Source organism: Fringilla coelebs, assembly GCF_963513975.1.
Source record: "Fringilla coelebs genome assembly, chromosome: 14".
NCBI lineage: Eukaryota > Metazoa > Chordata > Aves > Passeriformes > Fringillidae > Fringilla > Fringilla coelebs.
In genome coordinates this window covers 12783123-12800780 of record NC_140040.1, presented here as the reverse complement: position 1 = coordinate 12800780, position 17658 = coordinate 12783123, and the positions used below count along the sequence as shown (strand labels likewise).

The window sequence follows — 17658 nt, the reverse complement described above, 5'->3', positions numbered from 1 at the left end:
CCAACCAAAAAAAAGAAAATCAAAAATCATGAAGGCTAAGCTTTAGTACACTTGCAAAAACTCTTATTTCCCAAAGCAGAAGTATGTATGGTGCTTTGGCTTGATGTGAGTGCTTATTTACTGCATACAAATGTGCTATCTAAATAGACATATTTTGATGTGTAATTTAAAAAAAATTGGGCCTTTTGTGCCTACTTGTTTCTGGAGAATAATTCCCACTGCAAAAATTGCCACTAGGCACAAGCATGAGGTCTGCATCCCACGGCAAAGCTGGTGGCAGCAGAACACATGTGAAATCTCTGTGTGCTGGCCACGAGGGATGGATGAGAACCCCAAATCAACAGCACAGAGAAGCCCAATTCAGTAAATGACACCCTGTTAAACTTTTGCAGGAAAAGAGTTTTGAGGGTACTTTTTGTGTACTTTTAGATGCACATTATTTTTTCTTCAGCCTCCACCTCACACCCAGGTATAGAACCCCATTTTTAGGACAGCAGTAATAAGTCAGAAGTTTTGAGTTAAACAGAGGAGTTGCTGTCACCCCCTCTGTGCATGGGATCCAATTTCCTCAAGCACCTGCTGAGGAAAGAACAAATTAGGTGCTACCAAGAGCTTAACTATTTCCCATGTCATCAATGGCAACAAGGTAGCCTGCTGGAAGCTAATGAACAGGCTGTAACACCATAATAACAAATGCACCATGGAAGTTAGGCATATTCCATGAATTCTGTACCAGTGTACCTTTGCTTAAGCAGGGCTTTCTAGGCTAAAACAGCAATGGGTGATTAACATGACAATAGGAAGAAGGCCATACTCTATTGGCCGAAAGCTGACACAGCCAACCATATAAAAGGAAATAGTTTGGATTAGCTAGGCAGCTCAAGAAAGTATCCTCCTGGAGTCCATTTGGAAATCAAGGCTGTTAATGGAAAAGCAGCTGGATTTCTGCAGCACTCTTTCTGGGGAATCTGTTCTGGCAGACGAGCGCAGCACACGTACGTACACATGTCCTCGCAAACACACTGGCACACACATGCTGAGGGCTCCTAACTTCAAAATAAAACAAAACACAAAAAACCTTGAAAGAGCAAAATAGGATTGGGTAGTGACTGATTCATGTGGTCACACAGTCACCTTTAAAACTTGAAGCCTTCCTCTTCCTTAAAACTTCAAAGCCAAGTTCTGTGCCTTGTCCAATGCTGATCTCAGCTACGAGGGTTCCCTCGGTAGCCAGCTAGAGGACAGTATTTCAGCCTGATTCTATTTCAAACCTTCAAAGTTATATTTAACACAGACAAATTATTTATTTCTAATTGATTTTGGTGCTTCTGAAAGCTACTTACTAACAAATCTGGAGACAGGATGTCTTTGTTTACCCACAGACTCAGTGCTAACTCCTCCACACCATTTCACAATCTTACAAAACACTCCGCTTGGCATGAGGAGCCCTCAGCGGATTTCAGACTTCCTCACTGTGCTACCTTTAGCCTCAGCTGAGACCTGTGCATGCAGATGAGCAGCTGAAGCAAGGTGATGGCTCTTGTGACAGGGCACCCCACTAGACATGGAGTGAGGTTAAATGGCATACACAGGTCTCAAAATAACTACAGCTAGATTAGCACCCAAGTGTATATGCAAGGGGTGGAAGAGCTGATTTTTTGGCCCATTAATAACTGCCTTTAAAAGAATGTCCCAAAACATCCTTCTGTTACCAGTAAATGGGAAGCAGTAGTTTTAATACAACTATAATTAGTTGTGGTACCAAATAGGATCTTCTATTATTACTTTTCTGCTTTATGAACATTATTAATGGATCAGTTATCTTTTTGTAAGGTTTAATCTTCACAAGTGGTGACAGCGAAGGTGCCCACACTCTGAGGAGCTAACAGAGTCTAGGTGATGGCATCTAGGTGAAAAGAGAGACCAGATGAGCAGGCCTTCAGCTGAGAGCTCATTCCCCACAAACGTAAGATATTTAATTCTAGTCTTGGCACACAATTGTAGTAATAACAACAGAGGGTTCTGTTTTCTTTTCTGAAGTATCTATTGTTCCCATGGGTTTTCCAGACTATCCTCCTTTAAATCTGGAAATAGTTTCCTGTTCCACAAAGAAAATATTCCTCCATTCAAGTGGATTTACAAGGGAAGAGAAGGGTTGTGGGGGAGAACAAAGAGAGGGAACTGAGTCCAAGAAAGTGTGCAGGAGAAAAGAAACTGAATAAAGGAACACAATAGGATTTATTCTTCCAACTTTCTATGCTACCTCCTTTGCTTCTTTACTCCAAATAACATAGGTGGGCTAAAAATAGTAACACCATTCAAGATGAAAAGTCTAAAGTCTAAACATTTGCTACTGTTAATGCTAAACAAGCGCTTTTCATGATACCTGTGGTACAAAATAAAGATAAATCTGTGTAAAAGAAAGGGACTTGAAATGTGACTGTTTGCAGTATTAAGAAATGAAAAATCTCAACACTAAATAATTCGTCATGTTTCTTAAGATATGCACATTCCTCTAGAAGGCATGTGGAAATGAATTAATAAAATGTATTCAGAACTGAAGGTGAGAAACACAGAAAGATATTCAGAAAAACAGGGAAGCATCACCTATGATGAGATCTTAATGTAATATAAAAAAGGCCTTGAACTATACTTGTGTCAGATACTGGAATAATACCATTATCTGTGATGCTCATATGAACAAACACTTTCAGTCCTATCCAAACAGAATAGCTCACACAAAACTATATGAATGAAACAAAAATGGATGTTAGAGGAATCTTTTACCACTAAGATGTAATTTATTTGTTCCTCTTAGTGATGTCTCTTGCAGAAGACTATTGACTTGTCTTAAAACTCCTAAAAACAAATCCTCCAAAGAGGATTTTGCCATATACACACTACAAAAACTATGCCTGCCTGGAAATCTGTCTTGTTGATCAACATGAATGGATCCTAGGCAGGCATTCTAGAAACAAGCATGATCAATTTACCGGTTTACTTCCTGTTTGTGGGCCTACTAAAAATGTCAGGAAGACAGAATACAGCAGAATTTTTAAGGGTTATTTGCTTTCTTTCATTCTTATGGATTAAAAAAACAAGCCTGCCAAGCAATTCTGAGTATTTTTCAATGCTCCTCTAGCTGTCACCTATTAATCTTCAGAATAAAATCTCAAATAATTTAATGTAAAAAACCAAAACAAAACATAACAAAATGATCATACTTTGTTTGTGGTGCTATATGCACTTGCATATATACACAAACTTAAATACCTCCAGTAAAAAGGAATTGTTCCGTCTTTCCTGTTCTGTTTTTCTTCCCAGATACTCTTTATTCATCAAGGGCTAATATTTACTTTCTCCCTTTCTTTCACTTTTGGGTTAAATCTTCATTTAAGTTCTTTTTCCTGAAATTCCTTTAGGTTTCCACACTCATCTCTTCTATCAAAAAGTAAATAACACCTGGTAGAGCAACTTCTGACATGGAAAGAAGTTACAGCTTGTATATGTTATTATCATCTTTTCCATTTGCTTGGATTTCATTTGGCTTATTCTTATTTACTATGAAATATATACCCACTACTTAAAAATCTAATCTACCTGTATGATCCTTCTGACTGTACCTTGTCCTAATCTTCAACTGCTTTTCTATTTAAGAAAGAAAAAGAAATAAGTTGTTTGAAAAATGAAATGTAGAAATATTCAAGATCTGGAGAGAAGTCGCTGTTCTCTGAACACATGCAGATCACTCTACATGCACTGTGTACTGCAGATTGCTCCATTAAAGTGGTATTTTACCTGTGTGCAGCACACTAACAAGATGACAAGAGAGTTCATGTTCAACTTGCTTAGCTTTCCTGTGAAGCCAATGAAGTTAAGTAAACACTGTTCTTGAATGCAGAGATGTATCACCATTTAAAAGCCAGTATAATTCTTTGAAAATCCCTCTACTAGGCAAACACAAAGGGCACTCACTGCCTTCAGAACCCTGAGTGAAACACCAATAGTTTTCTAGTGAACTGATATCAGATTCAGGTCTTGTACCTATAATGAAGGATAAGATAACTAATTATTCCTAGTAACAATATATATATTCCTGGGATGCTTATCTCTGATATTTGCATATGTGCAGGCCACAGACACCAGTAAGGTACCATTTGCCATCACCACAAATGCAGATTTTTCATTATCTTCTACAAAGAAACTCAGAACTTCCCTCATGGGATGAAATTCAAAGCATTTACCTTATTGAAGAACTTAAAATTTTCCCCTGAGACAACAAGTATAACAAGTATGGAAGCTGTCACTGAAAAGAAAGAGTTAAAGCAAGAAGTAAGACAGAAAATGGCAATGTGTTCTGCTAGCTGATAAGGAAGGGAAAGGTGATTCCATAGGTGCAGAAATACAAATTAGTCCTACCTAATAGAACAGAAGTATTTTTCAAGATTTTAGGAGAAAATAAAGTCCTTGGGAGGAAGAAGGACAATGACCTAGCCAGACCTAGGTATCACACCAAAGGTGGGATATTTCCATTCCTCATTCTTCTGCAAAATTATTTTTGTGTGCCTGGAGGCTTAGTCACACCCAAAGGGAGCAATATCCAGTGGTTTAATCGAGAGAAAAAAACAGAAAAGAAATCAAGTTTTCTGTGGGATTGGCTCAGGAGGCTGGATTGGGCACCGCTCCAGCATGGCCGTGCCCAGCCCAGCTCAGCCGGGCGCTGCTGCCCCACACAGCCACACGTGGAGCAGGGACACAAATTCCTGCCAGGGAACAACCTTCACCAGCTCCCTTGGAGGCACCTCAGCCCCTGTCCTCAGGACATACTTAGGGCCCTCTCTTACTTACAAGCCCCTGGTGTTCTAGTTGAATGGATGGTATTTTCAGGTGCTTTTAATTCAGTAAGATGTGTTTGTGGGTGCTTTAATTAGCAGATTGACATAAACAGGCATCTACGGCTGGAATTATTCATTAGGAGTTGGGTGCCTAATTTCCTTAGATACTTTTGAAAATCTCACCCCATCATGTTTAATTAAAAATGTCAGATGATATCAATACTCAGATGTGTCTGCTGTTGGTCTCCTGAGAAGATTTCCAAAATCCACTTCTCATTCCATCTGTTCCTGACAGAGGAAGGACTGACTTGGCCCATTCTTGAACCAAAACGTCAACAAATAATTTAAAAAGACTATAAACTGCAAGTGATATTAATCTCCAGAGTAGGCTTCTGGAACCTTACTTGGATCTGCATGTTCCTGAGTAACTTGTAAGCTAAGAAATAGGAAAGCAGGCTATCCGCAAAAAGTCAAGGACAGCGCACTTTTATGTAATCTGCATTAGACAATGTCCAGATTTGCTAAGAAACTACTTATCCCCTACTGGCCCCTACAAAAGGGCCATGAAGCAGGTTCTTTTAAAATCACTTTTAAAATCATACACACACACAAACAAGCTCACACAAATGCATACAGACCTCCAAGTAACCTCAAAACGTTCACTCTGACAGACATTCCTAGGGACAAGCTCTTTAGCACAGAGATTTGGTTTAAGTGAGAAGCCGGGAGGTAGGACGGAGTTCGCTACATTTTCCCTCACAAGTTCCTATTTCCTCCTGTTCATTATTATTTTCCTGGTAAGAAATAATCTCATTCCTCAAATATGATAGATTTTTTTATTGTTTTGGGTTCTTAGCATCTCCATTTTTCATTAAACTACCCCAGCTTTTCCAGATCTGCCAGTGCAGTAGAATCAGAATTCATGGAAAAACTCAATCCCCACTGCCCAAGAGTCCCAGCTCCCTAAATGGTAAATCTAGAGCAGTTCTGGTTCTGAGATAAAAAATATAATGTGCTGCTCCTAGGAATCAAGGTGCCTGAGAGGCTGAGAAACTTCTGATTGTTCTATGTGAATTACTCTACTCTTCCTCCTGTTTTGCTGAGGTTTTTTTAGTAGCACAAGTGATTTGATAAAGTGACAATTTAAAAAAGAAAATAACAATATCAGCTCAGTTCTCACACTGAAGAGCTACATTTTATCCCTCAGATACTTTAAAGTGCAGCTGTACTTACTCTGGGAACAGGGGACGTCTGGGTACCTTTCCTTTGGCCACTGGTCTCGGGTGTCAGGTCTCGGTGGTCTACCTGAATGTGGCTCTCTAGGTCTTCAGCACTTTCAAATTTGACACTACACTCTGGACACCTCAGGCTGCCACATGGCCTCTCATTCACCTCCTGTGGAGTCAAGCTCGAAGACTGTCCATTGGTGCTCCTGGTCATGCATCCAGCACACAGGCCATAGGGAAGGCCATTCACATCCAACTTTACCAAGTCCTGCTTATTGCGGAACTCCTTCAAGCACAGCGCACACTTGTAGAGTTTTTGCAAGGCCTGGCCGTTGGGCGATGAGGTTGCAGAGTTTCCTGCCAATTTCTGCATATGGAACGTCCCATGAATTTTCAGCTCCAGGGTAGAGGTGACCGTCTGCATGCAGACAACACAGCGAAAGCCAGTGAGGGAGTTTCTGAGATCTGGATGCATCTGGCAGTGCTCGATGAATTCCTCCTCGCTCTGCAGTGGCATTTTGCAGATCCGACACGTGCCTGTATCCAAACTCTTGCTGTGAGTGACTTTGTGCTCCGTCAGGGTCAGGAGCGATGGGAAGCGTTCCCCACAGATGGGGCACATGTAGTGCTTAGCTGGGCCTCGATGGGTCTGCATGTGCTCCCTCAGGCCATTTTCTGAGAAAAAGGTCCTTGAGCAGATATTACACTTGTGGCTACCTTTGATGAATTCTGCTTTCTTCCTAGAACAGTCGTCCTCCCCAGGCCTGATGTTATGATCCCTCAAACGATGGTTCTGCAAGAGGACCTCCATAGTGTAGGCAGCCCCACAAATGTCACAGCCATACATGGGCTCAGAAGCATCCACATCGTCCTCACTGGCTTCATGACTGTTGGAAGCATCCGGATTCTTCATTAACATGTTCTGGATATCTGCCCCTTCTGTCTTCTTATTTGTTGGGGTCATGCCATTAGCTGTACCATTCTCAGCGCTAGCATCAAAAACACAATGTTTTTCCCGCAAATGTTTTTCAAGCAAGATGATGGCATGAAAAGCTTTGCTACAAAACTTGCAGTTGTATTTTTTGCTGTGGGTTGTGATGTGGCACTGCAGTTCTACCTCTGTGCTGAAGGTCTCACCACAGAAGATGCATTTGTGAGACTTTGATGGATTACCCAAGTGACTATGCTTCACATGGATCTGGAGATCCACCTCCTTCCTAAAATCCCAGTTACAGGCTGTGCAACGATACATCTTCTTTTCATTGCTATGCTTGACTGCCAGATGCACTTGGATAGATACCTTGGAATCAAAAACTTCTTGGCAAAGGGTGCAGTGATACAACACAAAAGTATGCATGTCCAACAAATGCTTCTGCAAATCATCCACTGAAGAAAACTGTTTGTCACAGCTCTCACATACATAATGAGTGGAAGTTGTCATGTAGTGTACGGTGAGATGTTGCAGAAGAGACTCCTGGGAATCAAAGTCTTCTTTACACTGAGGGCAAGACTGTTTCCTCAACAGCAACTCCAAATGCAACTTTAAATGGGTCTGAAAACTTTCAAAATTTGAGAACTTTAGATCACACTGATTACATGGGTATTCGCCATTAGACACTGAGTTCGCGCTTGCAGAAAGCCGCTGCCTTTTAGGGGAAGAGACTTCAACATCAGAAGAAACTGGACTCTGCTCTGCTTTTGATTTCTTATTGTGTGCCAGAGGAATGTTCTTGTGGTTTTCTTTAATATGCTTTGTAAGCTTCAGGATGGAGCCAAAAATGGGGGAGTTTGTGCAATAAGGGCATGAATAAACTTCCATAAAAGACTGTGTTGGCTGAATGACAGGGGAATCCAATTTTGAATTTCCTACATTGCAGTGAGTCTGCTGGATATGCTCAGTCAAGGTAGCTTCGGTCAGAAAGCCCATGGAGCACTGGTTACAAAAGAAAGCATTGTTGCCATCTTGAGGGGTAGCGTTTGGGCCGCAGTGAGTAATGCGGATGTGCTCCTGCAAGCTATTGATATCGGCAAACATCTCCGGGCAGTAATTACAATGAAAGGCAGAAATGTTGCTAAACTGCATCATGGGATAGGCATGGTTTTTGTGCACTTTTCTCACGTGCTCATTCAAGTTGTACAGAGTAGGCATGGAATCAAGGCAGATCTGGCACGTGTGGCTTTGCTGAGGTTTGTCTGCATGAATAGTCTTCAGATGGATCTCCAGAACAGCAAGGCTGTTGAAGTCACGCTTCGAGCAGTAGGGACAGCTGTAAGTAACTTTAGACCAGTTCTGGCCATCCTCTCTGTCAACAGACCTGGTTTTCTTTTGTCCTCTCAAAGGCTTTAAGGTCGAATCTGGAGTGGAACCTCTTTCCACCGACGCGCTGGAGTCCGGCGTTGCACTGCTCATGGACGCCACACTCCCCAGGACTGGGTCAGGGCTGATGCTGTGGTTGCTGGAGTCAGGTTGTCTGTGGCTGTCCAAGTGGCAATAGACTTCCTCCACCGAAGAAAACTGCTCTGGGCACATAGGGCACTTGTGTTTCTTGTTGGCATGGGCTTGATGAATGTGTGAGAGCAGCGAGTTTTCATCTACAAATACTTCAGGGCAATGAATACACTGCAAATCTGCCTTCTCGGAAAGCTGTGGGTGGCGTGTCATTACGTGCTTCTCCAAATCTTCAGTCTGACTGAATGTCTCTTCACAGTAATCACACATAAAATCATCCTTCTTCACCTCTTTCTCAGTCTTTGCCATATGTTCCTTGTTCTTTTTATGAGCTTGCATGTGACTCTGCAATGAGCTGGTAGATGAAAACCCACGTTTACACACAGTACACTTGAATGGTTTGCTGGAGCTGTGGGTTTTCAGGTGGATTTTGAGGTGGTCGCTGCGGGAGAATGCAGCCTCGCATTCGTGGCAATGGTACTTTTTATCCCCTGTGTGAAGCTTTATGTGGCGATCCCTACTCCTCTTGTGCTTAAAAAGCCGGCTACAGTAGGTGCATTTGAAAGGTAGTTTGTCACTGTGGATCTGCTCGTGCCTTTTAAGGTAGCTCAGGCGAATGAAGGACTTATCACAAAACTGACAGGGATACGGCAGGCCAGTCCCCCCTTCCTCCTCCCCGATGCCAAGATCACACCCATCTCCTATCATCTGAGTGGGTGATGCAACATCTTTGCTGGAGGGAGATGAAGCCACCCAGGAGAGTTGTGGGTCGTCATCACCATCTGTAATGGGAAAGCAGAAAGGAGATTAAAAACAATTCCCAGTGCATCTGTGAAATAAGGACAAAGCTCTCAACAACACTATGGGCTTCTGCTACTACAGCGTTAAAAAAAAAAAAATCAACTCGAAAAAACCCCCAATAAACCCTCTTGAATTTGAAAGGAGATTTGAGAAAGAGAAATAAAAATATATTTGTACACATAATTCACAAATATGCCAACACATAGTGTTAATAAAAAGCGTTTTTCTTTAGCAGGTTTAACACCTGCTCACTGTACTGTAAAGCAATAAACAATGAATAAAGAAAGCGAAACACAATGTGCAATGAAGCAATACAAACACTTCAGAAAGCTACAGTGTTAAGTGATCACCTGTGAATTTGTGGGTCTGTTAAATGCTACATCAAGATGATTTTAAGTAATGTCTCCATTAAAAAAATTCTTCAGTTCTGTCTCAAAACTGTAACAGAATGAAAGGCTGCTCAAAGGCAGAGTTGAACATCTAGGTGAAATAAAAGCATCAGATTTGAGAGAGCTCAAGAAAATCAGAGAAGAGATCTGCACCATTACCATGTTTGCTTGTATAAAAGGTAATGTTGCTCTCTTGGTACAAAATCAAACAGATTTTTTTAAAGCCCAGGAAAATCACCACTGGAGATCTCTAGACATCACAAAAGAATCAAGTTCAGGATAAACTAAAAATGGCCCAGCCTCATTACCATAAAGAAACACAGCACCAACTCCAGCGGCCCCACAGTCATTTTAGGAAAAATACATAAAATGTTGTCAGCTTTCATTAACAGAATTGTTAACAAGAAACAGAAGAGAGAGAGTTCAAATATCCTAATTCCAACAAATGCAGAGATGTTGAGCGAAACATAACTGCCACTAGTCTGATATCAAACTAAACCACACAACGAAGCAAAAATAAAGTTCACGTAAATGATGGAAGGCGCTGACCACGCCAACACTTGGAGATTCCAAGAAGGAGCCGGTTCTTGAGATACACCGTCCTTATAAAACATTTAACATTTTAAATACTTCAGTTTTTACTAAAACAAACCAATAAAAAAATCCCTGACTGTGTGTGTAGGCTGCCACACACGCATTCCTCGTGCCTGCCAACTACAGAGTCTCCAGGCGGAGAAGGCACAAGTACGGCAAGGAGCTCTCAAAGAAGGGCTCAGCTAATGAAGGTATCACCACCGTACCAGGCAGCTCCTGCAGCACCGTCTGCTCTGGCAAACACCTGCTTTTTCATCCCAGGTAAAGAAAGAGAGCAGCGACCTTGGAAAAAACTAAACCAAATAAGCACACCCCGGACAACTTTTCCCTCACAATGGGGACGTCTATTTTCCAGGTCAGGTGTATGCTCTCTGCACCCCGTGCTCCCCAGAGAGCTCTGCTCCCTCTTTTAACTAAACCTCCTGCTCCGGAGCGATGCTGGACACCGAGAAGCTGCTTCTTCCTGCTCCCGAAATGCACCTCGACTCTCAGCGAGCATCCGCGCTTCTAAGATGCTCAAGGTCTTTGCACTCAACTAGCTCCTCCAAATCCGGCGGAGCCCGAGCCTAAAACACAGACAAGGAGCTCCTGATTTTTATGTAAACTTTTCTCAGGCTTCACTCCCCCGACCACGAACGGCTCTCTCTCTGCAGCTGCAACAAAGCCTCATGTTCCCAATTTAAGCCACCTCCGCCGCCCACCGCGCTGCCAGCACAGCTTTGCGGAGCCCCCGGGGAGCCCCCAGCCCCCGCCATCCCCCAGCTCTGCCGCCAGCCGTATCCGGGGCTCCGTCCCCACGGACCTGCGGCCACGGGCCGTCGGAGGGAACAGGCAGCCGGCTGCCAGCGCCCGGATTAGGGGCCCCGGGGAGGTGCCGGTAGCTCGGGGCTGCCTAATTCCCTCCTCTCACCAGCTGGGCTCCTCCAGGGGCAAGGAGACAAAGGGGAGCACGAGGGGGATGCTGGGCCTGAACTAGGGCAGCACATGTTGCGTTTGTGCCGCTGCTGCTGTCTACGGAGAGGGGGAGAAAGGAGAAAAACAACAAGAGGAAAAGCACCCCACCATTTGCTAGTTACTGCTCGGGCTTACTGGCTGTAATTATAATAATTTTATATGTCTGTTTGCAGAAATGTTTGTAGAAACCCGTGCATTTGAAATATCCCCCCTCTCGCAGTCGGGCCGTTCGTGCCGTGCGCGGAGCGGCGGCGCACACAGGAAGGGCTGCGCCGAGAGAAGCCCGAGCTCTCCAAACGCCTCCACCGAATAAAGCTCCATTGTTCGGCTCGGAAACCTGAGATGCCATGGGCCAAATCCAGCGGTAACACAGGCTGGGCCAACTGCTTTAACTTATTTACATTCATATGCACGTATGCCAACCATTACATTGGCCCACCACGCAAACTGAACAAATCTCTAGAAAGTCTCTTTTCCCTCTGAAATGAACTGATCTGCCTCAAAACACAGTCTAACATTCAAAGAGAGCCAGTTCCTCTCCAGCTGCTGCTCTTCAAACATATTGGGCTATTCAGAAAACAAAATCAAAGAAAGCTGGTATTAGTATTACTTTCTGAGTGAAGCACAAAGCCTTTGCTAATATAATTTGGATTTTAAAAAAATAACGTTTCTCAGGTTGGAAAGCTGGATTTGTCATAAAATGGGAGTGTTTACATAGAATGCAAAGATTATCTCCTTTTGTTAGCTTCAGTTGGACCTTTTACCAATTTTCATGTTTAATTTCTTGATTCTTTTTATTCCAGCATTTTCTCATAATTGTACAGATTAAAAAGAATTTTAGAAGAAACTTTAGCACCAGAAACAACCTACCTGGATTTCTTACTAACAAGATACTAAATTACTGAACACCTAAACTGAAGAAATTAGGGAAAACTCATTATCATTAATCTCTTTATGGAATGAATGAATAATGGCCCTGTTAATTTTAACTTGCCATATTAAATTGAAGAAAAGACCTATAATGAACTGAGGAGAAAATTCTAAGGTATTTTGCCATAGTAATATTTTAGTGGGAAGATATATTTTAGATGTGGTATGACATGTCTGGCAAAGATGGTTAGAATAATAATTCTACATTAATGCAATCAAAGGAATGTAGCAGAATGAGAAAAATCACTTTCAAAAAGGAGATTAAAGTCATTAAAATGGCTAATCCTGCAAAGTGGGACTGTTCTAAAATAGAGAATCACATGGCTGGTGCAGGGCTTTTGTCATTTGTGCATAAGAGAATCAAAACAAGTATTAAAAGGGTAAGAAAATTCAATAAAAAGTTTAATTAGGAAAAAAAAGAGCATTAAGGAAGCTTCAGGATGCCAGTAGTCCTCAGGATATATGTGCAGGTCATGAAGCTTAAAGGGCCATTCTTGATAATCAATCTCAAAGTGGTACAGTAATTTAGCAACTTAATGTTCAGCACGTTTACAGGACTGCAAGCATTTATCATCATCAGCGAGGAGCTAATTCCAGCCTCAATGCATTCAATAAATGTATTTTTCCTTCTAAGAAGAACAATTTGGCCAAAATGTCGTATAAATCATACTTCATTCTCTATTTATCTTCCAGATAACACAAGCCAAATTTAGAGACATATTCATGAAGCTAAAACAATAAAATGAAGTTTTAAAAAGATGTGGTCTCTCTTAGAAAGGAGACAAATGGCTCATCACAGATTGCGAGGAGTAAGCAGCACTGCCATCTCAGCATACACTGCTGACATTGATATATTTATTATTCCAGAGTTATTTTGCTAATAGAAATATAATCAGCCAGACACAATTTCACAGTCCCTGCAAACACCTTCCCATCTCCCTGTCCACAGGTAGCTGGAAAGAGTTCACTCCTGCTGAACTTTGAGCAGAGCTTCATTTTCTTCTTCAGCTCCCCAGCTGAGCTCCCCCAGCTCACCCAGTCCTGGGGGCCACATTCCTGGGCAGGAAGTGCACAAACCCAGGCTACCTCCAACTTGTTCCTTTTCCTTTCAAGAACAAAACACATGCACAGAGATCGCATTTGCTGGCCTGGACCTGAAGTTCATCCTTGCCTAAAGCTGTTGTTCACCAACAGAGTATCATTGGGTCCCTCTCCACTGAAAAATCTCCCCACTCTGTCTCCCCTCCATGTGGGGAGCTCAGGGTGCTCTTCCACAGGGCTTCTGTGCATCCCTCTACAGCACGGGCACGCTGCAATGTGGCCTGGGCACTGCAGCAGGCCAGTTCCTCCCAGTGCCACCAGCACAGATTGAGCACCACAGGGCTCAGGAGAGCCTGCACAACCAGCCCCAGGCACCAGAAAAATCCAGGGTCTGGCCAAAGGAACATCTTTAAGACTCCCCTCCTGAGCCCAGAAGGCATCTCCATACGGGATAATAAACCAAGGAGGTCAGATTTAGAATGGAATCTTATTCTATCACGTTTATTCCTCTAGCACAGAGCTAGTACAGAAGAGAAATACTTAAATTAACAAACACAAAACCCTGAAATTGATTGTTGAAGGAAGAATTGCTGTTTAAGCTCAGACTTGTGGCTCTCTCTGAGTCCCTCCATGATACACAAGTTAAAGATGGTCAAAGCACTGAAAATGCTTTAAGCTGTTGAAAGTTGATGGAATTCCTGCACCCAAAAAAATAACTTTTGAAAACAAGCTTGCAAGCTTGGCATCATAAGACACGCTTCTGAACTGTGCTTCAGTTCCTCATCTCCATAATAGCAAAAAGCCATCTGCTTCTCAAGGGCAAATTGTAGGGCTTACTTCTGTATTGCTGTGAAAACCCTGAGACATCCTCAGATGGAAAGTCCAATAGAAATGCTATCAATTTCAATAATAATTATTATTGCAGATGCTTAACTATGAGAATAACACACAGAGATTGAGGCCTGACAAATCCTCAGTACTGGTTACAGTAAATTTTGCATTGCTGCACTATGTATTAAAGCCAGGGATAGACATTACAATGGATTATAGTAAGAACCTCACATAGCATACGCTGCTCATTTACACTGCAGTGCTGGTGTGAAATAATGCAAATCGAGTTTACATAGCAAATGTTTTAAGTTCAACATTTTCAGTGCACTGTGACTGCTTTTTGCTTAATTATTTTGTTGGAGTGTTTAGTCCCATTTTCCTGCACATTTCCTTCACAGTTATAAGAAATAATTAGAAGTACCAATAATATTCCAAACTCAATATTTTATGCATTTATTAGCTTCAATGAACATCTCTGTTTGTTGTGTCACAGAAGGCAATAATGGACTGTGACCCATCAGCCCTTGTGGCAGTGCAAGTTCTTGTACACTGACACTGCATCTAGCTCTGAATGGCACTGCCACTGCTGGGCTGTGACTGACACCCAGCACCACTGCACATTCAAGCACACTTCACTAAATGAGAGAAGGAGGATTTCTGCAACTTATTATAATTATTTCTCAAAAAATATCATGCAACTGTCCCCCAAAGCTGCTTAACCCACCCTTAGCCAAGGCAGGGAGGGGGACCTGGGAAGTCCACACTGCTCTGAAGAACTCTGCACAGAGCTTCACACTTCAGTGACATCAGCTTCTTCACCAAACATGTCAGAGTTCTGTATTTTAAGGCACTATGCTATTTTATACATATATATACATATATATTTGTATGTAAGTATTAAGTGTTCAAAGCAAACATGGAATTGGATAAAAGTCTAAGAGGTGCTAATATAAGTGGCACCAGAGGCATTGCTTTCATTATTAGCTCTGATTTGAGAAAAATTCAGTTATATCTAATCCCATGCTTATGAAGTAAGCATTTTTGTTGGACTAAATTACCAAAGGTTAGTGACTCTTTTTCCACTTTCTCAGCTTTGTACTGCAATTCATTTTATTGTGATTTTTTTAAAAAGCAAGGAAGACGTCTGGCTCAATGGAAAGTATATATAATCTGATTTTTCTTCTCATGCAGAGAGTAACTTTGTATTTAGAATACAAAATCAGCACAAGATGTAGTGCAGAATTTCAAACACTAAACTTGCTGGGATATCTGCCACAGATAAACTGTTACACACAGACAGTTTAAACCTTGCTGTCTTTGTTTAAACCTTTCTGTAGTGATCAAAGATACAGCTAATTAGTCTTTTTTATACTGCAAGTTAAAAGTACACACAAAGATGTCTATTGAAGCTTAGCTGATATACAGAAACTTGTTAAGGCAGAGCGTTGCATGCCTGAGCCCTTGTCTCCCATTAGCAGAGATAGCAAGGCTCAGTAATGACCATCGACAGGGTGATCCATAATTCTGAGCAGATGATAAAATGTTATTTTTAACATTATTTTTCCTTATGTCAAACAGTCTCTATTTTGCTGGTAACAAAAAATTAACATATCATTAAGTAAGTTATTTCACGCTTCGATAAATGGCATAATAGGGCTGGAGGAGAAAGTTTTATGTTAGATCTAGGAATAAACTAAATGCTTTCAGAGTTGAATCACTGTTTTTCTTTACTCCCTTTGGAAAAGCAGCAGATACTATATTCTGCTGTGCATCATGGACTTGGGACTGAAAACAGCTGCACTCTAATTACATGTAAAGTGTACCAAAACATTCCTTTTATCACAGACTGTAAATCTGTTAGCATCTGTCTCTCCTTTGTTTCTTCCACAAGATACAAGCTTGTTTCTACATTTTTCTCACCTGTAGCGGTAATTAAAATTCATTATAAATGAAAGGAGTGAACACTAAAACAAGTTCCTCTGTGTACAGTTCTAAACTCAAATTAGAAACAGCTGTTTGCTAATTCATGCAGTGATGTTTTGTCGTGCTCTGTGAATCAATAATAACTCACCCTATTCCTACCAAAATGGTAGGATTATATATATATTTTGCTTAGCAATTTTCTCCTCAGAAATATTCAAATGCACATTCAGTCTTTTTAAAATGAGATTAGAAGATGATACCTACAAAATCATCAATGAAATAACAGGAAGATCTTAATAGCTTGCTGCTTCTGCTTACCCTGCTACCTAGAGGGTCCTGTGTCATTCTTGCCTGCTTTGATGCCTACAGAGCATTTAGCAAAAGGGCACGTTGTAAGACAGATGTAAAAGAACAAAACTGTATATGGAGTCACACAGATGCATCACGGATGCAACAGTCACATTGAGAGAATATTACAGAATTAGGGTTTCAGCTACAACATCTACAACTTTCAAACATTAGGAATGATAAAGCCCTCAGGAAAAAATCCTAGTAGAATAATTATTACTTATAATAATTAGTTGTAAAATTAGTTATAATAAATGGCAATACTTATGCTAATTGTTAGTAATATTTCTACATATTATGTTAGCCAGAGCACAAACTTCATATGACCCCATTGGCCTTACACAATTATATTCTGCACTTCTGGCTACTTGATGTCAACATTTATCATGATTTCAACACTTGATTATGCAAAACAAAAAGACAACACACAGCAGTTAAGAGCTTTCTTTTTTATCTAAGCATAGGGATGCAAGCAGGGTGGCTGCAGTGATCTGAGCAGCTCTCACAGCAGCTTTGCAGAGCCTGCCCTCGTCACAGCACGAGTGGGGCCAGCCCTGGGCCCTGCACCACCCCTTTGCAGAGCCAAAGATCCAGCCCAGAGCAGTGGAAGAACATCAGCCTCTGTGCAGCTCTCTGCAATACATGCATCCCTTCATGCGTTTTCTCATCCCTGTGTAGAGATGTTTTCCCTTCCTTGTGTTTTGCTGCTGTTAGCAAGGGAGGGTGTTCCCACACAGCACACACCTGAGACTGAGATGAGCTGGTTGTGGAAATGTAGCCAGTGGGACGGCCTTTCTGGTGGGATGAAATGCATCAGATGAATTTCCTAGATGTACAGTTCCCTCCCTCCCATCTCATCAGGCAGCTCTCAAATACAGCAGGCACCTGTGCTCAGGCTGTTTTGCTGGGTACCCTCAGGCACGTACAGTCACACAGACTCAGCCCAAGCTCTTTCCCTCAGTTCATAACCATAGCACCAAAAACACAGACTAGCTGCTGTTTGCAGAAACTCACTGAATGCAAAGCTGAAAGTAGAGAGATACAGACTTTTCTCCACTAATGGACCAGATTGGTGGGATTTAATTTAATGGGTTTTTGTGCTTGTTTTCATGATTTTACATTGTACTTTCAAGTGAAGTCATCAATTACAATCCATTTAGCTCATTCATAAAATTCATTTAAGGGTCATATCCTGCACAGTGAGCAGTGAGTTCTGGAAGTCAGCACTGACAAGGACAAGCAGCACTTTCTTTCCCACAGGATATTCAGCTTGTGCAGAATCAAGTCAGAGCTCATTTTGATGGTGTGGGCAGCAGTCTAGAGAAGCAAGTGCCTTT

The 17658-nt window shown here is 41.7% G+C and overlaps 1 protein-coding gene across 4 annotated transcripts in view; it reads right to left on the bottom strand.

Annotated features, from left to right (window-relative positions):
* The window catches only part of ZNF423 (zinc finger protein 423), a 224111-nt gene that overhangs the window by 87404 nt on the left and 119049 nt on the right, over positions 1-17658 (bottom strand). For all 4 annotated transcript variants that reach the window (XM_084214896.1, XM_084214897.1, XM_084214898.1 and 1 more), the window contains one exon: positions 6069-9292. In XM_084214896.1, coding sequence (XP_084071022.1) covers positions 6069-9292 — 3224 coding nt within the window. The remainder of the gene's footprint in view (positions 1-6068; positions 9293-17658) is intronic.